This window comes from Leuciscus leuciscus, assembly GCF_965113295.1.
Source record: "Leuciscus leuciscus genome assembly, chromosome: 5".
Classification (NCBI taxonomy): domain Eukaryota; kingdom Metazoa; phylum Chordata; class Actinopteri; order Cypriniformes; family Leuciscidae; genus Leuciscus; species Leuciscus leuciscus.
In genome coordinates, this window is record NC_138729.1 from 17,767,990 (window position 1) to 17,794,566 (window position 26,577).

The window sequence follows — 26,577 nt, forward strand, 5'->3', positions numbered from 1 at the left end:
GAATTGAAGTCAGAATTGCGAGATATTGTCACGGTTATGGACTTTTATTTAGAAATTTCCATTCTATTCTGTTTTTTTCCCCCTCCATTCTGTCACCTGATGGAGTTTGGGTTCCTTGCCACTGCCGCCTCTTGCACGCTTTGTTGGGGACACTTATTATTCTTAATATTTTTGATTTGCCTGTTTTGACAACATTGTATGTATTATGCATGCCAGACAAGTAGTTGGCAGTGTCAGTTCTCTTTGTAGAGAAAGACTACGCGCCTGCGCACATATGCATTCAAACGCACATGCCTATAGACCAAACACGTAACACGCACGTGCATGCCGTCACCGTTTTCACAGATTGACGTTTTTGAAGTTTACACAGAGATGAACGGTATCGTTTTCAAAAACGTGCACTTTGAAACCTTTTTCAAAGTTTGCGTTCTCAGGCCACCAAAACACCGTTGTCGAGTAAATGAACGGCCAGAATGCATAAAGTTTTCTGTTTTCAATGAACAGAAATGAATGTTGGTAGATGGACCTTCTAGAGCTGCTGTACAGCAAAAACAATCTTTGTTGCATTATATGTTATCACTGTAAAGCTGCTTTGAAACAATCTGTATTGTAAAAAAGTGCTATATAAATAAAGGTGACTTGACTTGGTTCCTTTAGTTCATGTTTTCCTGCTCTGTTTAGTTTCGGTTATGTCCCAGTTTATTCCTGTGATTAATTCTAATCAGCTGTATCTTATTTAGTTCCTGATTATCCCCTGCAAATATACATATGCATTATGCATATAATTTTGACATTATAACTCACAGTTTTTTGTTTAGTTTATATCTCACAATTCTGAGAAAAAAAGTCAGAATTGCGAGAAAACAAGTATGAATTTTGAGATAAAAAGTCGCAATTATCTTATATGTTTTTTTATTCCATGGCAGAAACAAGCTTCCATAGAAACACGTTTCGGTGTAAATGTCCGCTAATTCACATGACAGTAGCTGAATTCTTTCAAAAAAGTAGCTTTTGTTTGAGTTGTTGTTTAGGGGAATATCCATTTCATTCAATGCTGACAAAGAACCAATTCAAAAGAATGATTCATTCACAAAATGATTGTCATAGATTGTTTAGTCGACAGAAATACGGGACACGCGTAATAACTGCAGAAATATTCGCAGGGAAGACGTTTCTTAGGTCAGTCATTAAAATGGTTAAAAGTGATCTCTTTCCTGACTCATTATTTGACTGGACTGTCAATTTAAGACATTTTTACACACCAAAATTACAATTTTTATTGTTTGAAGATGAACACAGAGGCCACGTGGGAACAATGTTGCAGTACACAGTATATACTGCTAGCTATAAGCCTGCTATACTGAGGTTTACAGTCACAGGAATCTCATTTACCCTTTCTGGCTTTATTTCAGCCAGTTTTAAATAGCAAGATAGCTTAATCAGACAAACACACAGCACTCTTATGCAAGTGCGTTTAAAATGCCACTTCAGTTTAAGTATACATTACTGTACCTGGATTGAAGAGAACAATGGCCCGCAGGCATCCAAGTTCAGTCTTGTCCATTTGCATGTCTCTCATCTTTGACACAAGCTCTGTCAGCACTCTGAAAAAAAAAACAAAAGTGAAAAAATCTTTACGCTCAAAGGCAACTCCATCAATATAAATTATAGCAAGTTCATTTTTCTCCAACATACCCTTAAAAATGCCGGTAAATGTTCTGTAACATATTAAACAGGCTCAGTGAGTCATCGCTCCGCTTTATATTTAGTTTTCATATTGCCTTGAAAATCAAAGTCATTATGTCTCATAAGACACATTCATCTCGACTGCAGACAGACCGGGCAGCATATATTTCATTAGTGAGGACACCAGCATATCTCACGCAGCCAGTGAAACATTATCACAGCGCTACATAAAAATGCCATACGGCTTAATGTAAAAACGGCATCAATCAAGAGTAAGATGTGCAGGACACTTTCATGATGCAGCGTCTAATATCATTATAGGGGTTATTTTCAAAAATTCATGTGTGCATGACCTACGGCTGTCACAAATCTTCCACAGGGTGTACTATCAGGACACAGAAAGGTTTCTTAGTAGATCGCAATACCCTACTCTCTATAAACTAAACACTGACACTGAATTTAAAACGATAGTTCACCAAAAATGGAAATTCGGTCATCATAACTAGGGGCTTTTGCACAGAACTCAGTTATAGGAACAAGCCCCATTTACTCACCCTCAGATTGTTAACAACATATGCTACTTTCTCTTTTTTGCGGAACACAAAATATTTAGGAGAATGTTGTAGCTGCTCTTTTCCATATAATTTAAGTGAATGGGGACTGGATCAACCATGCTAAAAAAAGAAAGAAAAAAAAAGTACCCGAAAGTATCACAAAAGTATCACAAATTTAATACAACTATGTTCCACGTCATATGAAGCCCTATGATAGTTTTGTGTGTGGAAAATGTGATTTGAGATTTGAGGTTTCAGTGAAAAACAACTTTGGTCTGTCCTTCACACAAAACTATCATAAGGCTTCAGACGATTTGGTACAGTGCAACAGTGTCCATCCACTTTTTCAGTGGCCTTGGTTCTGAAAGTATATTTCCCATTTATTATTCCTATAGGGATTTTTAAAAAGTCTTTGTTAAAGAGTTCAAATGCATGAACTAAACCAACCAGCTATGAAGAGAATAACAACATTACAAACTTTGATTCGAAGAGACGGATGAAATGGAATCGAAGTGACTCAAGTGTCCGGTCCACGCCCGCCAGGGCCCACTTGTGGTGCCGACACTGAAAATATGCATATATAGGAGCCCCTAAGGGGACGGAAAAATATGAGATGGGAGGAAAAAATTTATTTCAATGCTTTTTTCTTGCAAACGTATTGCGTTGCACAGAGAAACTTTGCATTCACTCACAAAAGCACTGAACTGACTTTTACGCCATTCACAGTGCTTCATGGAAATCAGTGGCTTCTTTTGGTGTGATTTGCTTGTTTCAATTCTTTGAATCTTCAGATTCTCCGCTGAAATGGCCGGGACAAATCGAAATGAGTGAATGCACGCTGCTACTTATATACCCGTATGCGGGGGAGTGGCAAGCGACTTTCACTTGCCAATTGTCATTGGCCTTTTCTGAAGTATCAGAGGTGTTTGTGGTTCCCAAGTGAAACCCTTAGTGTCGTCATTCGACACGACTTCAAGGTGACTGACAGATAGGGAATGTGGGATTACATCAGGTATTCTGCAGTTAAACATGATCATTTAAAAATAAGTTAAAATAATGCAGGTTGATGGCTTCAACAAAAGCATATACCATTGACTAACAACCTTGAAGCTCACAGTACAGCAGTGGCTAAAAGTGATTTCCGGAGGGGATATTTGTTCATAATGACCCTAAAAGTTTGATTAAACCATTGAAACATGAGGAAAATATTTTATACTTGTTTTATATTTATTTTAAATATGAGGAAAGAACAAAACACTAAACTTCGTAAAGGTATTTATCTGGCAAATATATTTAGCAAAAATTGCAAACTATTGCTACATATATTTTTTTATTTTACTTGGCAGAAAAAAAGTATACATTGACTATTAGTGTAGAGAAAAAAAAATTCTTTGAATGGGGAAATTCAAAGAAATTGAACATGTCGTAACTGGACAACTTTAAAGTTTAACTGGCTTTTTAAAGTTGTCCAGTTAGGACATGTCATTTTTGTAATAAAGACATTTTAATTAAGGAGTGCCTCGGTTATCAGAGAAATTTTTTTCTCTACACTGCCTCTTAGATGTTCTACCTTGGACCGAAGAGCACCCAAATCAAACTCAAAAGGAATTGAGCACGCCATTCATCTTGAATCATTGACTATTAGTATTATTAATATTTTGTTAGTTCTCTCTTGTTTTTGCATGTGTTAATAATTTCTTTGTATGACAGCATGCAAAAAAATTATGTCGGCACAATTTGGCATGTTTCATTGTGTTATCACAAATAAAACAATTGACTCCAAGCACAACTACGCAATATGCTAACAAAATCGTTAATACATTTTTAATAATATTTGAATAAAGGGTAAAGATTCCAATTTTCCTAGGCCGGAAATCACTTTTGGCCACTACTGTAGACCTGACTTTATGTTTTATAAGTTATTGTTAAAAATCAATTCCCATAAGGAGAAAATTAATTGGGATTTTTTTACTTCCGGAACCGGACTATTGCACTCTATAGTAAATGAGCCGTATACTTTTATTGGAGTTTTTAAGGTGCCATTTTTGTATTTTGTAAGCTTGACATCCCCAATCCCCATTTACTTTTGTTATATTTAAAAGAACATCTAAAATATTCTTCAGAAATTCATCTTTTGTGTTCCACTGAAGATAGAAAATCATAAAGGCTTTTTTTTTCTCTGAAAGCTTGGACTAACCTGTCAAAGATGGCTCCGACACCGGCAGTATGTGCGCTGTTTCTATGGACGTGAAGGCCTGTAGCTAATAATATCCCATCTTTCACAGCTATGGAACGATGCGAAAAAGAGGCAATCAGGAGTTCATTCCACCCTAGCAACAGAGGACAGGAGCACAACAGCACATTGATAAGTGAAAAAACACAAAGGTAGCAAGAAAGGGAGCAAAACATCTGCTTTGTATCTGTGTGTGTGTGTGGTGGATTTGTCTGCTCTATTTGTTTACTCAGCTTAATATCAACTTAAATTGTATGTTCTTAACCAAAATTGTGTATATTGTGTATCATTTCTATATTTCTATACATGTTTAATACATTGTCACAGTTTTATATGCTACAATCCCATTTCTGAGGCTCTAAATAAAACACACTGAACAGAAATACACTGAGAGTTTGGTTGTCCTCAGGCAACCTACAGCCTAATAAAATAAATGCAACATGTGAATGGCGAGAACAATCCAGCCTCTTATTCTCCCTCGCTCTGTGTAAAAGCCATCATCCTTTACAGAATAAGGACTCTAACTCCGAGATAATGAGATGGAATTCCTTCTTTAATTGATGCTATGGCCCAAGGCTGAATCAAATGTGTTTGCAAATCTATATAAATGCTTCTGGAATAGACTGTAAAAAAACCGCAAACATACTCATTTCATTTGCTGATGGTTTTTTTTGTGTTTTTTTTAGCTGCAACTTCATATCTGGAAGAATAGATGTACAGCAAAAGGGTCATTTTAGGTCGATGTCTGCATGACTCAAAAAACACAAAAAAAAACACGGTGTTTATTTACTGACGCACCTGCTCGAAGGAGGATGACTTGATCGTCCAACGGGAGATCAGAAAAGTGAGGTATCCGCTTGGCCCACTCCACTAAGGTAAAGAGTTGCTTGTCAGCTGCTTGGCAGATGTTTGTTACAGGGTCGTTAGGCTAGAGAGAGAGAGAGAGAGAGAGAGAGAGAGAGAGAGAGAGAGAGAGAGAGAGAGAGAGAGAGAGAGAGAGAGAAAGAGAGAGAGCGAGAGAGAGAGAGAGAGAGAAAAGAGAGAGAGAGAGAGAGAAGAGAGAGAGAGAGAGAGAGAGAGAGGAGAGAGAGAGAGAGAGAGAGAGAGAGAGAGGAGAGGAGAGAGAGAGAGAGAGAGAGAGAGAGAGAGAGATGTCAGTAGCTTTCCTGGCTACACAAAGAGAAATCAAAATGAGTTCTCAGTTGTTTCTCCTAGAAAGCAATGGAGAGGAAACTTTTACTTTGGTGTCCTGATTCTCTGATTTTCTCCTGGGGAAAAGACCCTAGTGAACTCCAAGCTTCAGAAAAGACATGTCATTATCTCAAACTGCCAAGATTCCAGGATCTGCAAATGATAGTCAGCCTCAATATGAACTCAAACATTTCTTATCAAATTGGACTAAATTAGACAAAGTTATTTCAGTGATGTTATCCACATTAATTGTATAGCTCTATACATGTCTTCTTTGTTTCTGTTTTAATTTGTCCTATGGAATTTTAGGAGAAACATCAGAGACATAGTGATATGTATCTTATTATACAATAATCTGAAGAAAATTCAAGTTAGTCTTTGTAATTTTTCATTAAAATGTAACAACTTGCTACAACTCCAAAACAACTTTCCTTTTGGCCAATGTCATCAAAACCATATATATATATAATATATATATATATATATATATAATATATATATATATTATATATATATATATATATATATATATATATATATATATATATATATATATATATAAAATCATTTAGAGATTGGAGTTACAGTATGAAAGTAAAATATGTTGCAAATGCCATTTCATTTTTTATATTTCCTGAGTGTTACATGTTCTGTTTGTTTGGACTTTTATGTTGTATTTCTGGCTTCCTGTCTCTAATTTTGTAGTCCTTTTGTTTCACTTATCCCCTTGTTTGTTGCCATAGCGATTTATTTTCCACACCTGTTCCTTGTCAAGCCCTCCCTTGTTACCCTGTTTATTTATTCCCCCAGTGTTTCCTTTGTTCAGTGTCTGGTGAGCAATGTCTGGTCAATTGTGGATGTTCCGCTGTGTTGTTTCGGATCTGTTTTACCTGCCTTGCCCATGTCTGAATTTATTGTTTTGCATTTACTCTGGATTTACTAATGTTATTTTATTAATAAACAAATGTTGTTGTTGCAACTGGATCCAACTCTCCGTCTTTTCTGAAGCACACCGCGTGACACTGGGATTTAAAAGAGCAACTTTTGAGATACCATTTTCCACTGTGTGAGGATGGGGAAGATATTGTATGGGTTAACATATTATCAAAGCACTTTATACTTTATACTACAGCATCTTAGAATAATTTGTGATGCTGAGGACTGGAGTAATGATGCTGAAAATTCAGCTTTGCCATCACAGGAATAAACTACATTTTAAAAATATATTCAAAAGGTGTTGTATGTACGTTTTTGACTGTACCAAATCATACAAATACAGTAATATGTCTGTTTTTGTTTTGGTCTGTGTGATATTGCACGTTGCCAATTCACCTAATAGTATTCCGCCACCACAGGTTGCCAGATGGTGAAAAACACAGCGTATTGCAGCCATGGAAGCCAGCGAACAAACTGGGTCAGAGATCGCAGATTCTACCTGACCTAAAAAGCCTCAGCACCCATCTAAAAATCTCTATGAATGGGAGCATATTAAAACGCAATATCAACTCATCATAAATCAATAAATCAACTCATCAAATTACAGTGTGTATATCTCCTCACATTCCATTGTCAATTGCGCTCGTTCCTAGCCTGGGAAAACCCAGACAACTTCCGGCAAATTTAGATTTGCTCTGCAAGTAGTCTGGCAAAGAGCCCATTCAAGCCCATTTCTAATCCCTCAAAATCGCGGCACCAATCAGAAACGTTGGGGCGGGCTTTACACGATGACGATCGCTCTGATTGGTTTTAGTTCTATCCAATTGCGCCCAGAGGCATTTGAGCGACGTCCGTTGGTGAAGCGCAGCAACTTTTAAATGCATATTAAAATTGCAAACACATGAGGACAGTCTCCATGAAAGACCCACTGGCAGATGAACGTGCTACTACATTTCTCTCCGAAACGGTAGGAAATGAAATTAGATTTAATAGAGGATTTTATCTGTGACAAGATGATTGACAGGGCAGTTTACGTGACAGGATGCACACGACAGATCCGTCCGATAAAGATGATGAAGTAGTATGTCCCAAAGCTTGCCTACTTTTTTGCGACACATTCAAAAGTAAATACCTTTTCTTCACAAAAAGAGTACATATACTTTTATGGCGTAGTGTAACTTAGGCGAATTGGGACGCAGCATATGGCTTTACACGATGACGATCGCTCTGATTGGTTTTAGGTCTATCCAATTGTGCCCAGAGGCATTTGAGCGACGTCCGTTGGTGACGCCCCTTTGGAAATGAGTTATTAATGAAGCTTTGCCAGACCATAACTCAGTTACTACTGAGAATGGTCTGGTTTTAACCAGGCTAGCTCGTTCCTGTTGTGTGTCCTCAATCTGGCAACCCGATTGAGTCGAGTTTGAGCAGTAGGGGGCAGGGGAAAAACTCTCTCCAATATTTTGAATTTGTACTACAGTACCCATTTCATCTGCTAGCTGTCAATCTCACATACTGCACCTTTAAATTATAATAATATTTCACAATATTACTGTTTTACTGTATTTTTGATCAAGTAAATGCAGTCTTGGTGTTTCAGGGTTCTTGGTGTTTCAGGTTTCAGGGTGTTTCACTTCTGTCTAGTTTATTCTTGGTTTTGTGACAGCCCTGACGCTGCTGTGTTGTCTTGTCATTTGCCTTGTTCAAATACCCACACTTGTGGTCTTGGTCACTTGAGAGTGCATGCACGCAACAGGAAGTAAGTGCGCAAGACTGTCCCATATCTTAAAAATGCCAAAGTGCAGTGCCCTTAATGCACACTAAACACACACTATCTTGCGTTATTCGAGGCTAAGCATCCCATCATGCATTATGTTCGGGAACTCATGTGCCCCGAAATCGCAAGATGTCGAGGAAAACATTCCACTGTAAGTTAAATGAATTAGATACATTGGTATGTGTAGGCCTATTTTGCACAACATTTGCAACTGTTTTTATCACTTAATTAGAAGCACCACAATTTTAAATTTGTGTCTTCTGTTAGTTACATAGCGACTACTGAACAGACATGTAGAAGTTTATTTTAAAATGCAAAGTATTGAAAATATAATAAATAAAAGCTCTGTAAGAACTTGCATTTTTTTCAAGACTTTAAGTGTGTTCCATCGAGTAATCAAAAGTTCTACATACACTTGTAGTCTTTAACGCCTACTTGAACACTTGGGCCAAATAGGGGAAATACGTCATGCAAGTGGTCAAGTGCAAAGACCGCAAGTGTGGGTATTTGGACAGGGCATTTGTGTGGGCATGCGGTTTCGAGCGTGCTCGAGCCGTGCACTCTCATCTGTGTGCCTTGTTTCATATGCGGGGCGTGGTGTTTGGATCCTAGCACTTCGGTCTAGTTTGGTTTTGGTTCTGTGTTGGGATTCGGACATTCATCCTCTGCATGTTTGTATTCTGTTGTGAGCGCACAGGATGAACATTCGCTCATGCTCTCTGTCTTGTCGTGTGAGCGTGCTCGTTCTGTTTGAGCACATGTCTTGTGATTAAGTTGGCTTGAAAATTGTAAACATGTTTTTGTCATGTTTGGTGTGAGCACATGGCTTCTCATATGTGTTTTCTTGTGCCATGTGCTCTCCTGTTTATTGTCTTGACCCCGCCCATCTTGTTACCTGGTTATTGATTTATTTGCCCTACCTGTCCTCCCTTGTTACCTGCCTTGTTTGCTTCCTATTTATTCTCCTTGTGTTTTCAGTCCTGTGCCAGTTTGTTGTCTTTCATTCCTTGTGTCTTGATCCCTGAAGCCATGTTGTGTCCTGCTACCAAGTCTTGTTCTGCCAAGTAGGGATGGGCAAATTAAGCCTCATGAAGCACTGAGGCTTTCCCCTGATTGTTCCGGGAAAAGATTTGAAGCATCAAGAGTGTCGAAAACAGCACCATATTGTGGCAGGTCAAATTTATAGCTTCCATAAACCTGAGTGCGCAGCGCCGTTGTTTCATCCATTAAGCACAAATAAAAGCCTCACAAATATTCAGTTTTTTGATGATATAATTCACATATTAAAGCAAATTAATGCAAAGTGAAGCATTCACGTGACTTGAAAGAAAGTGAGGCTTCATTTTTCGTTGGTCACGCATTTCTCTGAAAACAATACGCGCTCCGGAACGGAGCTTCATGAGAAATTGCGCAGCGTTCTCGATACGCGCTTTGAAGCTTCAGTTTCATATGTAACATCACTACTGCCAAGTCAAGCTGACCGGTCCTGTCCTCTGAAATAGCTTTTGAGTGTTATTGACTTCACTGTGTGACATGTTACTTGCCTTATCTGCATTCTGCAAAGATATCACCCAGAGAAACTCAACTGTCAACCTCGGTGATGTGAGTGGAAAATGAGCAGATATCTTGTGGGAAGTCTTGTGGAAATCATTCCTATCATTTTCCCAGATGGAATATTTTTATTCCCTGTTTAACTTTTGCTCTCTAAAAGCCTTTCCTTCTGCTTGAATAACCCAAGCTCTCCAGCCCAGAATCAATCAGAATAAGCACTCATGAACCAACAGCCTGGCATGTTAGAGCACTCTGTGCATGTTCTACTGTTGTCATGGAGCAAATTCTGTCCCTGTAGGATCACAAAATCACATCATCACTGAAGCATCATCATTATCTACCCAGAGCGAAAAGCTCTTCCATTTTTGTGGTAACATACCCTTGTGAAAAAGAAATACTCTTTAGCATTCTTTTACAAAGAGTACTGAAAATAATTCACTTCAAAAGAATATAGCCAACTTGTTTGAAACTAATGTATGTTTTAGACACTTAACTGCTTGTTAACTGCAATTAAATGAAAATGTATTATAATATAAATCTATATTAAATGCAATAATTGTAATTTTTTTTTTTTTTTTTACCCACTTAAGTAGGAATTTCGTACATGTACATGTAGGGAGCCTACGTTCTGACGTACAACCCAGAAGCGCAGCGCTGCCTGTTACACTACATGAACTCACATCAGAGGCCCACACTTTTTCACACGAAAAGTATTCTCGTTGCTTGATAAACTTAAGGTTGAGCCACTGTAGTCACTTGGACTATTTTAATGATGTCTTTACTAACTTTTCTGGGATGGCAGATATCGATTACCTAGCAGCCTATGAAGGAGTGATCCAGCTCTCAGATTTAATCAAAAATATCTTAATTTGTGTTCCAAAGATGAACGAAAGTCTTACGGGTTGGAACAACATGAGGGTGAGTAATTACTGACAGAATTTTCGTTTTTGGGTGAACTAACCCTTTAAAGCATACTGCCAAGTGTACTGCCAAGCATTTAAATGGATAGTTCACCCAAATAAGTTGTTCCAAACTTGGATGAATTCTTCAGCTGACCACAGAATACGATTTTGAAGAATGTGGATAACCAAACAGTTGATGGTAGCCATAGTATTTTTTTCCCTACTATGGAGTCAATGGCTAACATTTGGAGCAACTTCTTGGTGAGTAAATGATGACAGAATTTTTATTTTTAGGTGAACTATACCTTTAAGGTAAACTAAAATGTAATTTCTTTTGAGACTTTTGTCATGTATTTAAATATATTTCTAAGTACACAGGTTGCAATGTAGTACATTTAAAATGAAACTTAATATTGAAAAACACACTACAGTTAAAACTGTAATCAAGTACTTTACATGTGCTTTAGTATGTTAGTCATCAAAATAAATTCTTTAAAGCATGACAATGTACTTTTATAAAAAAAAAAAATAATATTACTGTTCTCTTTTTAAAATTATGAAAATTGTGAAAGTGTACTCACACTTAAGTACACTTAAGTGGCCTTTTATTTAATTAATATCTGCAAGTACAGTTTTATATATATATATATATATATATATATATATATATATATATATATATATATATATATACTTTTAAGATTTGAAGTACACTACAAGTGCACATCCCGTACAATTAGGCTCACTTCTTTTTCATAAGTGTATTCATGATTGCTCAGTTCATATCACCACCATACTCAAATATCATAACAATAAGATATACATCTTGCTTAAAAGTCTCCTATTCTATGCGGCTTTCATTTAAGATCATCACGTCTTAACAGTTTTCCAATCAACCCGAGGAACCCAAATTCATTAGAGCCCTATTCATGTGAGAGGACCTTCCCCAAGGCTCAAGGACGAACACACAGACAGCCATTAAAAACAACCGACTGTGGGGGAAACAAACACTCTGAAAATTCAAAGTAGGGAAGACAAAGCATATGCCTCTTTTTGCCTGACCTCTACCTGATTTAGAGCTTACAGCTGCACAAAACAGAGGACAAATGCGCACAAGGCATAAATATACACAGAGCTAGCCTCGGTGTGTCAAACTGACATGGTTAATGGCTGAAGCTCTTATCTAGTGACATGACAATGTGCTTCTTCTGCAGTATGTCCCCTCTCGAGAGGTCTTTGCAGAGGCCTTCAAAGCCAAAGAGCATTGCTATGTAGCCAAATCCATCCGCTGGGAGTGGGATCGTAAAAATAGCCCTTCTTATTCACAAACAGAAATGCATCTGCATCTGACTCTTTCTTAGATCTGCAAAACTCTTAAAACTGTCTTTTCGTATATCTGCAGGCAGGCTGGAACCTTACTTTAGTCTTGACATTCAGAAAATGATCGAGCCCGGCCGGTTCACTGAGGAGCAATTGTGAAGTGTAACTCTGAAATGGCACATTTCAGACGAGCCAAATGTTCTCCATAAGTTGAATGTCACTGAGTGTGATTTAGAGGGAGAGATTGGCTTACAGAGTTGGCAGGCGGACTCAGGTTGGCCTCCACGTAGGTCTCCGTCTTTGGTTCCACTGCCAGTTCGGCATCCAGAATCTTCTCCACGGGCATGTCCTCGTTGGCACAGCTGCCGAATTCAGCCTCGCTCCGCTCCTTCGCCCGCTGCCGCTCCTCCTGAACGGCTGCACACGTGCACATACAAAATTAGAACGGCTTGCATGTGCGACATGTACGGTTACATACACAAACAAAACAGTGACCTTGTGCAAAATAACACGCAGCTGCTTTTGGTTTGCTAGTAATCTACACATTTCCACAAAAACAGCTCAGGCTGTTTTTCATCGAGCTGCAAATGCATCCAGCCCATTATTCATCAACTTCAGAGGCTAAAAGTTGAGGAGGTCATTCTACGTATGGAGTGACTTTATATATTCTGCTTTTTAAAATATGTATATTTTATTTGGGTACGATCCAGTGCAAACATGATTCTGTGCTCCTATTCAGTCTATGGACAAAGTCATGGGCCATAAAACCGTCCTTCTAAAACTTTCGGTCAAACGATTAGTTATGCAGATTGACAATGTAGTGGTGTGTGTGTGTGTGCCACATTTGGGCAAGCATCTGCGTGTTGTGTACACAGCGCACACGTTTGTTTGGCCTGGTTTAGAGGGGGAGCCAGGTCTAAACCACACAGTCGGTCTACTGTGGTCTGGACCTGGTGGAAATGAGCCCCGTCTGCCTCGCCATCAGGCTGTGGAACATTTCAGCTTTCCCTTCTGTCTGTAAAAGCCCTGTTTTATGACTCTCTCTCTCTCTTTCTCTCAGTTCGAAAGAAACCGCTAGCAGATCATGAGGGGAATTCTTGAGTAGGAGCAGCAGAGAGCCATGGAGGTCAGCTGAAGGATAAAGCTTTACTCCAGGAGTCACTGAGAGGTGAGGAGAGAGGCACAAGGAAATTATTTTAGCTTTATTGTCCTCAGAAACAGAAAGACAGAGAGAGTGGCTTGTGGGGGAGAAGTGTGTCAGGTTACCTCTCTCTCAGAGGCCTCAGTATAGGGGGTCCAGGCCTCACGTTTAAGACCATTACCTAACGTTTTAGTATCAGGTTTATTCTTTCATGACTTTTTCTACTCTTTTGAGAACAGATTACAAACAAAATTGATAGCACAACATGACGAACTTGCAAACATACTTCAACTTTCTTCCATTAGAAAAAATGTCACAATGCAACTTATGTCTGATATAAAGCAATGGATAAATTCAATCAGTTTTCACATGCTAAACTTTACTTTGTATCACACTGTAATGATACACTGCTGGTTGTTTACTGTGACTTCTTTTATTGTACTTTTCTTCAGTGTGTTTTTGGTAGCGTCCTGGACAGAAGGAACATTACTAGAATGTATATTAGTCATATTTCTGAAAAGTGCGCACTTTGTGGTAAAACAAAAGGATAAAGCTTCAATAATATCTGGCTACTGGCCTTTAACTACATGTCAGAAAAACATATTAAAAAAAGAGTTTGAAGGAACAATAAGATGTTAATTTTAAAATAATTAATTTGACATTTATTATTAGTTTTAATAATTTATATTTTTTATATTATATTATAATATTTAATCATTTATTATTTTCATACACGCATCCTTGATTAGGACCCCAACTTTAAAAATATATATATGAAAAATAAATGGATAAATAAATAAATAGCATGCTTCTCAACTATTGGGAATGTTCTCATACATGTAACATTCCGAATACACTCTGAATAAATTACATGTAAGCCTACATTCCATTCCCACTATTCTCTAGTGGAAATGCTGGGAATACAATCTCTAGCCATTTCATTTTATTCCTTTTAGATGATTCTAGCTTAAAATGCATAATTTAATCAACACATTATTGAATCTCATACATTTCCTTGACAACAGCATACAGCAGTGCAATGAACTGCAAATTGTTGGTCATTGGTGCTTTCAACCACCATGTGTTGATTGTTTATTTATTTTAAGTCTATAAAAAGATCTCCTCCAAAAATGTGTTCCATTGATAGTTTGACTTTTCAAAACTGACATGTCTCATGTCTCATTTGGACATAAAAAGTGAACATTAGATTTTCAGAATAAGGTGGTTTCAAGAAGCTGGAATATTTGCTCTGTTTGACCAGGTTAAAGGGATAGTTCACCCAAAAATGGAAATTATCCCACCCTCAAGCCATCCTAGGTGTATATGACATACTTCTTTCAGCCAAACACAATCAGAGGGGAGTGAGTAGAGCCTTTTAGAGTAGAGCCGTAGTAGTGAGTAGAGCCGTAGTAGTGTTTTTGAAGCTCCAAAAAACGCATTCATCCATACGACTCCAGTGGGTTAATAAATGCTTTCTGAAGCGAAGTGACGGGTTTTTGTAAGAAAAATATCAATATTAAAAGCTATATCGAAATCCTCTGACATTTTTCTTTGAAACTTCTCGTTTTAGATTCCTAATTCGTGACCGTTGTTTTGTTTTGCCCTATCCTCTGTGCTTCCGTGTTCGCCAATTCTCACCTATACGCTGTGCCTACGTCCTGCGTTATCTCAGTGGTCATCCTTCCGCCGGAACTCGTCTCTCTCATGAATGCTCGTATGGCCGTTGCCGGAAGCCAGTGGTTATCGTTTAGAAAGTTTTAAATATGGATATTTTTCTAACAAAAACGTGTTGCTTCGCTACAACCCACTGGAGTCGTATGGGTTACTTTTATGATGGATGGATGGATGCGGAGCTTCAGAAACTCTGGCACTATTCAAAGCCTTTACAAAGCTGAGAAAAGCCAGGATATTTTTTTAAGACATATACACCTAGGATGGTTTGAGGGTGAGTAAAATGTGGAATAATAAAACATTTTGGGTGAACCATTCCTCCTTTAATGAGTATATGAACCATCCATAGTCACAATATGACTAAATTCTGATATTAATGATATGTGTTCAAAGAAAAAAGCAACGCACCTTCTCTCTTCATTCCCATGGCTAAGCACTTCTGATAGCGGCAGTACTGGCAGCGGTTGCGTTGCCGTTTGTCGATTAAACAGTCCTTGTTGTCTCGGCAAGTGTACGTCAAATCCTTTCTGACTGTTCTCTTGAAGAAGCCCTTACAGCCCTCACAGCTGTACACCCCGTAGTGTTTACCTGCCGGCAGACATATGCTTTAGTATTCTTCCCAGCAGGGTTATCTTTAATTGGCATTTGATTTCAATAATTCAACAGCCACACATCTGTTTTGTCACTCAGAATATATAGAGTGACCAATATTATGACTGCAGTTTAACAAGTACAATAAAGCATATTATTAAACAGCTCTTTTCAGCCACTGCATTCTATTCCTCCTGATTTTTTTTTCACTGACTCCTCTTTTTTTGTTGTGTTCTACTGTAACAGTGTGAAAAAAAAAAAGGACAACATATACTGTGGATTTGTGGCCTGTTCTCCCAAATTAATTGACGATATATCCCATTAAAAATTCACTGGAATGCACTAAGAATATCTTTATATATTACTACAGAGATATTTAACACGTACGCAATATTGCTGCGGAAATAATCGGAGTTATTCATAGTCTGTGGTAGTAATTTGCTAATGATTTTACACTTTTAAATGTCCTTTTAAAGGGCACCTATTATGCAAAATTCACTTTTACATGGTGTTTGAACATAAATGTGTGTTGGCAGTGTGTGAGCAAAACCACCCTAGAATGATAAAAATCCACCCAGTAGTTTTTTTACTATCTCAATAAATCACAAGCACTGTCTCAGAACGCCCTGTTCTAGATTTCCCTCACTGTGACGTAGAAATGCGCTAAGCCCCACCGACGCGGTTTGATTGACAGTCTGGTTTTGGCATAGACCCCGCCCTCGGTGATCTGCATCCTCCATTGTTTCAACGACAGCCGGTGTGTAATGTCTCATAAGAAGTGTAACTTAGGTGTTCTGTTGTGGAATTTAAGAATGGACATAGTAGTCTTCACTGACATCAGAGCCACTGAAAACGCAGCGGATGGATTTTATTTATGAAGAAACGGCGCCACTTAAACTTCCTTCATTTTCTGACTGACTGTTTAGTGAACGAGGGTCAAAGTTAATCAAGTGTGGATCATTGCCTACAGTTCGCGATTCAACGTCACCTCCAGAAGTAAGTGTATTTTATGATTTTTGAGCAAATAGTCATTTCAATCGATGTCAGCCAGTTCAACAACAAATGCGTCTAAAGCTATTTATTGTCGTCGTCATAGATGTCTCAACAAACAACGTCAGACAGTTTTATGTCACGTAGGCTATCATTTTTGCAGCAATTACAAATGTAAATAAATTAAGGTCTGCTCTATCTCCATAGACAGTATATAAACGTCTATCTCCCTCCCCTTAAGAAAAAAATAAATAAATAGCAAATTAGCAAACGTTATCACAGTATTTGTGTGTGTGTGTGTGTGTGTAGTTTCAAAAAATTGCGCGAACGTTATCACAGTTCGTGTGTGTGTGTGTGTGTGTGTGTGTGTGTGTGTGTGTGTGTGTGTGTCACCTGATGAACGGTCTCCGCAAATGGCACAGATGTGTTTTGTCAGGGAGAGGGATGTGCCTGTGGGCTGTGCCGGGACCTTCATCATCCCGTTCAGACCCAGAGGGGGTTTAATGTCCTCCGAACTACTGACTGCATTCATGGGCGAACTCAGCTAAAAAAATTAATAAATAAAAACATATTACATATCAAACCATTGCAAGCTGATATTAACTGAATCAACACAGTGAAGCCACCAAAGGAAATTATTTGATCAAAAACAAAAACTGTAATGTTGTTCATTTTCATATTTTTATGTTTCATATTTTTGTGGAAACCATGATACATTTCAGGATTATTCTGATAAATAGAAAGTAAAAAAGACCAGAATTTAGTTGAAATATAAATCTTTTGTAACATTATAAATGTCTTTACTCTCACTTGTTGATCAATTTAATGCATCTTTGCTGAATAAAAGTATCTATTTCATTAAAAATTAAAAATAAATCTTACTAACCACTAACTTTTGAATGGTAGAGCAAAATTCCACATAAAAAAGAGTCTGTTGGAATTGAATCAATTCCACGTGGAATTTATTCTTAACTACCCAGAACTAAAGTCACGCGGAATGTGATGATTGATGAGCCGACCTGTGAAAGACACAACAGACACACCTACAGGAAACATTACGACGAAAGAATGTTCACTATGTTTTTCTTTGGTAATTCGTGAGGGACTGATACATGAAACTATACAGCTTCCTGAAGAGAGGAAAACATTAAAGTCATTCACCAATGAAAGTGCTAAACTCTTCCTAACAAAAAAAAAGAAAAAAAAGAAAAGTCTATGATATATGAGACAAGTATTCAAATATCCAATAGTGTTGAAATGTCAAAATATTTCAAGGCAGACAGTTTCACTATTGTGAAAAACCCTCACCTGGCATTTCCACACCTTAAATTGTGTCAGCTTTATTTTGTTTGCCCTATTAAAGACAGTCTGACTCGTGACAAATGTTTCTGGTTTACGACACATCCCCACACCTGAGGTCAGGATTACCAATGTAGATATGACATATTAGTCCTGCATACAGACTCTTCATCCCGGGACACACCAAGCCAACGGTCAGCTGTCAGGCCGTTTTTGAGCGTCGGCCGGCTTTAAAGGGGCTACTGACATTCATAGTTAGCTTTAACATGGAGCTTTCAATCCTGATTTATTACTTCTACAGGTCGGGAAAACATTAGCCTGGTCCTACCAGACTCTCGTACATTTCATTTGTACAGAGAGTCTGGCCACTCTCCATTGACAAGCGTTAACTTCCTTGAAGGCGGGTACTCTGTTGAAGTTTAAAACTATTGGATCTGCCCAGAGCCACTCTGGATCTGCCATAACCAATTGCTAACGTTTGGTTGTGACGTAACCCTACAACTCAAACTAGCGCACGACATTAACGTCATCGTTCTCAGCCTATCCCTCTGTTCGCTGATTGGACCGCTAAAAAATTGGCCGGAGAAAACCCAAGAATATACCGCAAACCCAGACGGAGTACTGAAGGAAAATGAAAATTGAGCGAAAGTACGTAGGAGGGCGGAGCCAGGCTAGAAAAATATATAAATGTGACCTAAATTTGTTTAATAAGATTCTAACAGCTTACCTCTTGAGTAAAGAAATACAACAAATCTAAATGCAGATGCAGCCCAGTGTACATGTAAAATTGTGCCATGTGCATACATACTGAAAACAAAAGAACTTCCAACGTGATTGTGATACTAAAGGAGTGGCAGGAACCCAGATATATACCACTAAGCACAGAGAAATAGATCTACCTGCTGCCTGCTTCTATTCGGATCCAGGCATGGCTCTTTTGACAGTCAAATTCTGGTGGGTCACAAGAGCGTACACACATACACCCTCCCACCACCCCCCATTCACACACACACAAACTTTAATTCAATATGCTCAGTCCCATGGGACTGTTATAACCTCTAGATTTAGACCAGGAGACAGAGAACAGACTAACAGTCTTAACTTTAAGCCCTTAAAGTCTCAGATCCCCACATTCACGCACTCTAGAATCAGTAATCAACAGCAATCCCTAAACGCACAAAAAAATACCAGCCAGACAAACAAGAAAAACCTAAACAAATTAGGGTGCATTCACACTAGCACTTTTGGTGCGATTGATGTCAGAGTTAATGATGTGAACGCTGTTTTCCGAGCTCAGTGTTCACCTGTGGACCCGTACCTGAGTCCGCCTAAAAAGGGTGGTCAGGGGTAAGGTTCATGTGAACTCCTGTACGGTTTGCTGTTAAATTGTACTAAATCTCGGAAGTGAACTGCAATTGATGACATATGATTCGATAAAACTGTGTGTTTGTGTGTGTTCTCAGTCACTTTCCTGTGTAATCGGAGTAATCGAGTTTGAACCAGGCAATCGAACCAAGTGTGAAAGCATCCTTAAAAGGTAGAGCACAGTGCTAGCAACACCAAGGTACAGATTGGATGCACTGTAAGTTTGGATAAAAGCATCTGTCAAATGTGGAAATTTGAGGTGGCTTAATGTGGTGGTTTAATCCTGGCTCACATGTTGAACAGAACAAAACGAGAAAATAAGCGAGAAATGAGAGGAGAAACGAGAAACGAAACGAGAAAAGAAGCGGAAAACGAGAAGAGAAATGAGAAATGAAACGTGAAAATAAACTAAAAGAAATGAGAAACGAAACGAGAAAAAAAATTAAACGAAACAAGACAGGAAAAGAGAAAAGAAAAGAAATGAGAAAAGAAACTAAAGGAGAAAAGAAAAGAAAACGAAACGAGAAAAAAGAGAAATTAAGCAAGAAAAGAAGTGAAAAAGAAGAGAACAGAAACGAGAAAAGAAATCGAGAGGAAAAAATAAATGAGAAGAGAAAAGAAACGAGAAAATAAAATATTAGATTTAGGTTAATATTCAGACTATTTTATTTTTCAGAGAACTGAACTTCATGGAAAAGAATACATGGAAAAGAGCAGCTTTGACATCTTGATAACTCCTTTTTGAGTTAATGTAAAAAAAAATGTGGGCATGATGCTTTAGGTAGAAATAATTGGGAAGCATCAATACTTTCCATAAAGTAAAACATTATCTTATAGTCCTGTGGAAAGAGTGAATGACTGGCATTTGTATAACCCAGAGAACCGTCTATGACAACCAAATTAAAATAAGTAGCATGTCCAGAGAGATGGAGACAGACATAATGAACAGGGAGAAAATACATTTTATTATCACGTCTTACACTGTAGAGCCCACAGCAGCTATTAGAAGACAGATCACATGTGCCATGTGACCATCTCATGCTTTTGCTTTGTGTGTAGAGCTTTTAGAATGGTTAAATCTGTCCACAAACTTGTGTTGCTGCATTGCAGTCATGAGATGCTGCACACATCAGTCACTGACCATAAACATGCCCAAAATATCATCTGCGCTCTGAATTATGCCTGAAATATAACCTTTTTCTGTATGATGCATAAACATTTATATTGAGCAATGATGGGGGATTTACCACAAATGCATTGGAGGTTCTATCCTAAAAACTATAATGAAACTCTGTTTATCATATTTACATTCTAGATTTTAAACAAAGGATTTTATAATTCCCAAAGAAAATGTGACTGGTGCTTGCTTGGTGAAAACTCTACTCATGATGCTAGAGTGCGTAGTTGCAGGGACAATTCTATGTGGTTGCTAGGGTATTCTAGGTGGTTGCTAAGTTGTTCTTACTGGTCCAAGACAAAAGAGCCCTATGATATTGACTGAGGTCCCTTTTTGAAATCCTTAAATATAAGCAATAGAAATGTAACAAAACAAAATGTAATTTAAATCTGTGGTCTATATTTCTAGGTGGTGCAGTAAAGACTTTTATAATGTTATAAAATATTTTTATTTGAAAAAATCGGATTTGCAATCACACGATATATATATATATATATATTAAACATAAAAAAAAAACCTTATTTTAAACTAATAATATTTTACAATAATACTGTTTTTTGTCTATATACCAATAAATGCGGCTTTGGTGAACATAATAATTTTCTTTCAAAACCTTTAAAAATCTTACTGATCACAAACTTTTGAACATTAGTGTACATGCACAAATGTAGAAATGTGTATCTGTTTGTGTGTATTAGAAGATTGAACTGGCAGGGTGTTAAAAGAGTTTCATTCTGACACACACCACATGGCTAAACTGCAGATTTTAACAAGCCAGCTCATTTCCTGTGCAATTGGGCCCTGACCAGGGCCCAACCGGGCCTCTTCTGAACCCATTTAGCATGCCAATAAAAAGTAGAAAGCCCATGTGGCACACTAAGGCCGTGTTTGACACCATACGGTCAGAGATCAAGCACTCTGACGGGGCTAATGAGGATGAATGGGGGCCAGGGCACCTCTAAGACGCCTCTCCTTAAGCCCAACCGCCATAACTTAAGGCAACACCATTAATGTGAAACGCCCCCAGTCCATTTAGCAGCCTAATTAAAGCTGTCTGACATGAGGTGGTGGAAAGAATAAAAAAATAAAATATTATGATTTCTATGCCAACCCAAACTTGTTTTTAATAGGAACTTGTTTCCATTTTGGGGTACAACAGTAATGACTGAACACTTTACTACTGGTAGTGGAAGGGAGGTGAAATAAGGGGGGAATAAACGATCAGAAGAAACCCTTTAAAATAACTCGTCCCCAACGAGTATAGTGTGTGGTTTATCTTAAACTGTATTGCAGGGATTTCAGTTCTCATATACCATCTGGTGTCTGATAACACCCCACGATCTTCAAATGAATTTATAAAAGGCTGTTATTTGATATGACTAGTTACACTAAATGGCTTTACCGATTCTCAAATGACTCTGGCAGGCACTCAATGATCTCACTGTGCCAAAGTCTGATTTAAATCCATCTTACTTATCTCTACAGATTTAAAGTTATACATTAATGATTTCATTTGTAATTCAAACACACTCAAACAGAGTGGTTCTACAAATTCCAGTGCAATGAAAAAGATTCAGCTGGATCAAAACATTTGTTCAGTCAGTTATATTATGTTGCTCTACAACATGCCCTTATGTTCTACACTTTACACGGACAATATTTTAATCAAATGACAATTGGCTACTATGAAAAGCATTTAATTTAATTTCTTGTATCTAACCGATAAGACAAGCAACAAAAAAATGCAATAAGATGTGACATTAATATATTCAACATTCTATATCCTGTATTCTACTTAAATGTAAAACAGAAAAAATAATTATCCATATTTTTTTTAAATCAAACCTATAAACTTTAAACATCAGTATTATTTAGTGTTGTAAATAATTTGTCAGACAACAAAACACACTGACACACTAAAAACTATCCATGTCACACGATGAAGATGATGAGGATGAAGGAGAGATCAAAAAGGTTCCAATGAACAAAAGGGTCTTTTAATAAAAAACAAACTCAGGTAATCCATGAAGAGGAAGGCAACGTAACAGCGTGTTTAACACACACAAACAAACAACCGACAAACACAGTGCAGGTGAGAAACTTAAATAGACAGTGATAATGAGCAGATGAACAGGTGTGATGATCTGATGAGTGTCCATGGGAACTGATCACTGGCGGGAAAACTCAAACAAGGAAACACATGTGATGAATGAAAACAAAAGTCCATGAAAGTAAAACTAAAGATGAATGAGTCCAGATAACTGTGACAGAACACCCCTCCCAGTAGGTGCGACCTCGCGCCGTAGTAGCAGAAGTGAGGGAGGGATGGAGCGGGCTTAGGAGGTGGCCGAGGCGATGACACAGTGAAGGAGACAAATTATGAGGGGATGATGTTATTCGGACGATGAGACCCCGGCGGGGATGATGAAGGGCATCCGACGGCACAGACCCAGAGCACAGCGACGATAGCCCACGGTGGAGTCGAGGGAGGGAGGAGCCAAGGTGGCGTGGAGGATGAGGTCAACTGGGGGACGACCGACAGAGGCGGAGCCGATGGATCTCAGGGCTCAGACGGAGAGCCGATGGAGAAGAGCAACATCGCTGGTAAAGGAGGCCTAGGCGATACCGCGGCTACGATTGTCTGAGGAGGACTGAGGCGATGCCGGTGTGATGGAGGGACCCGAAGGGAAAAAAGGAGCCAGCTGCAGCCGTAAGGGTGGAGGAATGGAGCGTAGCAGAAGGTCCGCAAGTCTGAGGAGGAGTGATGACTGACCAAGGGTGAGCCGGTGGGATGAAAGAAGCCGGTGGAGCCCTAAAGCAGAGGGTGTCTGGTGAAGCCGAAGGTGGGAGGAGCCAAGGTGGAGCGAAACAGAGCGAGACGACCAGAGGCCAGAGGTGGAGCCACTGGATCTATCTGCTCAGGCACTGATGGTGGTTGCAGGACCTGAGGGTCGACATGACAACCTTCAGCAGAGGCGGGGCTGGAGGACTGTCTGAGCAGGGCGGTGACAGAGGCAGATGAAGGCTAGACAGGGTCGAAGGTAACAACACATTGTCCATCCAGGTGTCTGTGCTGTCTAGAAACAGCGATGAAGGTTCAGAGGAAACAGGAAGAAAGTTAATACAGTCCATGGTGCTGTCTAGGAATGGCGATGAATAATCTGAAATGTGGTGGTATGGGGTGGGAGACGATACCTCCGCGCTATCAAGTCAATCAGCCAGTCCTCAGTCTCAAAATCCACCAAAATACCCTCGCCACTTATGTCATGGGCTCACACCCCTGGTCAAACTCACTGGGGGGGCTCCTCTTATGAGGGTTGAGGGTCCGCTCTTATCTTCTGGCACTGGAAGACGTGTTGTGGCAGGTGGTAGCTCTCCGTCTGCGGGGGGCTCACACGTTTCCTCTGTGGCCGATGGTGGTGGAACGTACTCTGGGTCCAATTGTATTCTGGAGTGGGGGTAAACACTCTCCAGACTACGGGGAGATGGGAATTCGCCCCGATCCAGAACAGTGAATTCAGGGTCTCGTCGTCAAAGGGGCTGGTGACGGCAAGTAGACAGAATTGTCCAGAGAAGGTTAAAAAATCCAGGCTCCCACGAGCCAAAACAGAAAATTGTGCTGCATGTTCCATTTGGTCAGTTGTTCTGTCACAAGATGAAAATGATGCGGATGAATTAGAGTTCAAAAGGGTCACAAAAGGGTCTTTTAATGAAAAGAAACTCAGGTAATCCATGAAGAGTAAGGCAAGTAACAGTGTATATAACACGCACACACAAACAGCAACCGACAAACACAGAGCGAAGGTGAGGAACTTAAATAGACAGTGATATTGGAACTGATGAATAAATATACCTAAATTACGACATATGCTTTCAATGACAAATGTGGAACAGTTAGTTCATGCGTTCATGACATCAAGGCTAGATATTGTAATGCTTATATGGGTGGTTGCCCTGCACGCTTAATAAACAAACTACAGCTGGTCAAAAACGCAGCAGCTCGAGTTCTTACCAGAACCAGGAAGTATGACCATATTAGCCTGGTTCTATCAACACTGCATGGCTCCCTATTAAACATTGTTTACATTTAAAAATATTGCTGATTACTTACAAAGCATTAAATGGTGCCCCAGTACTAGAGCGAGCTCTTAACGCATTATAGTCCTTCACGTCTATTGCGATCTCAAAATTCCGGCCAGTTGATACCTAGAATATCAAAATCAACTGCTGGCGGTAGATCCTTTTCCTATTTAGCACCTAAACTTTGGAACAGTCTTCCTAACATTGTCCGGGAAACAGACACACTCTGTCAGTTTAAATCTAGACTAAAAACACATCTCTTTGACCTAGCATACAAATAACACATTATACATTTTTATAATTCAATGTTAGGCTGCATAGATTAGGTCAGCGGGAACCGGGAACATTTCCTATAAATCCTGATGTACTCGTTACATCATAAGAAGAATGGCGTCTACGCTAATATTAATCTCTCTATTTATCCCGAGGTTTACCGCAGTCCCCCGGATCCAGGCCGTATCCAGATCTGATGAAGGACCTGCGCCTGGACATGACGACAACACAGTCCTGAAGTGTCAACTAGTCTCTCCCCTGTGAAGGCCTCCTTTCCTTCCCTTTACCTCTGTACAGATAAAACATTGTCAAAATGATCCCAGTTCGCATGGATATGCGGAAGCGACAAAAAAATCGGTATTATGAATTTTTAAGGCCAGACAAGTAATTTGGTGAGGTCAATTTGTAAACAAAGACTACATGCCTGTAGCCTGACGTCGTCATACTCAGATTCTAGTCAGAATGTGAGTCTGATACTGCTCCATTGAGCTTTGATTATGGGGCGTGTTTCAACCGAACCAGGAAGGAAAATGCCTCTGCACTCAGTTGGATAGACCTACAACCAATCAGAGCAACGGAGTAAGTGACGTATGTTTTCATTCATGTTTCCGATCGACAAATGCCTTGATCGCGGTTCTCTGTTCCTCTTTTAAAATGAATGCGCTGTCGATATCTTCTATAACAGACACGATGGCGGAATCTACACATAATGTTTTATAAACAAAGTTCGAGAGGAGCACGTTCAAATAATCAATCCAATCAACTTGTCATCAAACAATTACCGTCTACGCGTCTACACTATCCGCATGAGAGGAAGCATATTTATTCACTCTGTCAACTCACCTAACATTCCTTCACAGTTTTCAGCATCCCTCCACTCACTCTCGGCCTGTTCTTCCACAGCCTGGAATACGGGGGGAGCACTTTGGGTTCGGGCCGAATACCGAGCCCTGAGCCTCTCCTCGGACAGCACGCCAAATATGCATTTATTCTATCTGACTTATTTGTAAGTGTGAACTCGTGAAATAACAATTCTCCAGCGGCAGTCATCTTTGTTGTAAACGAATTCAACCAAAGCGCTCGTTGGTGACGTGGATGATTACGTTACGTTGCTCATCTGTCCATCACCGTATAAAGCCCGCCCTGACAATTTGATTGGTCCGAACAATTTTTGTTCGGGCATAATAGCTCCTCAACGGATCGAGTCCAGACCGAACTTCCCGGCCTAAAAATGTTGTGGGCGGGGCTAAGTTCGGCTGGCATCCAGGCTAACATGCCTGTGCACATATATATTAAAACGCACATAGCTATAAACTGAACACGTAATATGCACGTGCATGCCATCACCGTTTTCACAGATTCGCGTTTTTGAAGTTTATGCAGAGATGATAACGTTTTCAATATTTTTCAACGCTTGCACCTTGGAACCTATTTCAAGGTTTGCGTTCTCGAGCCGCCGGGCACTGTTGTTGTGTGAATGAGCGGCCGGAGCGCATTAAGAGTTTTAGAACGCTGTCGTGTAAGCGCCCCCTTAGTTAATAACTAATGATCTCTGCAACGGAAGTGAATCAATCAAAACTAACTAAGCTTGACAATAACTTTATTCTAGAGCTGCTGTAAAGCCAAAACAATCTATGTTACTTTAATTTACTATTATCACTGTAAAGTTGCTTTGAAACAATCTGTATTGTTAAAAGCGCTATATAAATGAAGGTGACTTGACTTGACATGACTGGCGAGAAAACTAAAACAAAGGAACACCTGTGACTGATGAATACAAAACTGAAACTCAACTGTGACAAAACATGTCTCTTATAATTATGTTAATTCTGACAAATTA

The 26,577-nt window shown here is 39.1% G+C and overlaps 1 protein-coding gene and 1 long non-coding RNA gene across 3 annotated transcripts in view; one reads left to right on the plus strand and one right to left on the minus strand.

The window, feature by feature from the left end:
- rxrab (retinoid x receptor, alpha b) overlaps positions 1–26,577 on the minus strand; it is a 74,005-nt gene that overhangs the window by 7,087 nt on the left and 40,341 nt on the right. Inside the window, exons 4-9 of one of the 2 annotated variants that reach the window (XM_082169745.1) lie at positions 16,937–17,087; positions 15,371–15,550; positions 12,404–12,567; positions 5,272–5,401; positions 4,438–4,570; positions 1,513–1,604 (exon numbers count right to left, since the gene is read on the minus strand). In XM_082169745.1, the coding sequence (XP_082025871.1) occupies positions 1,513–1,604; positions 4,438–4,570; positions 5,272–5,401; positions 12,404–12,567; positions 15,371–15,550; positions 16,937–17,087 (850 nt within the window). The other variant, XM_082169746.1, reaches the window with a different exon arrangement.
- The window catches only part of LOC309498828, a 96,494-nt gene that overhangs the window by 4,629 nt on the left and 65,288 nt on the right, over positions 1–26,577 (plus strand). The gene's annotated exons all lie outside the window — the stretch shown is intronic.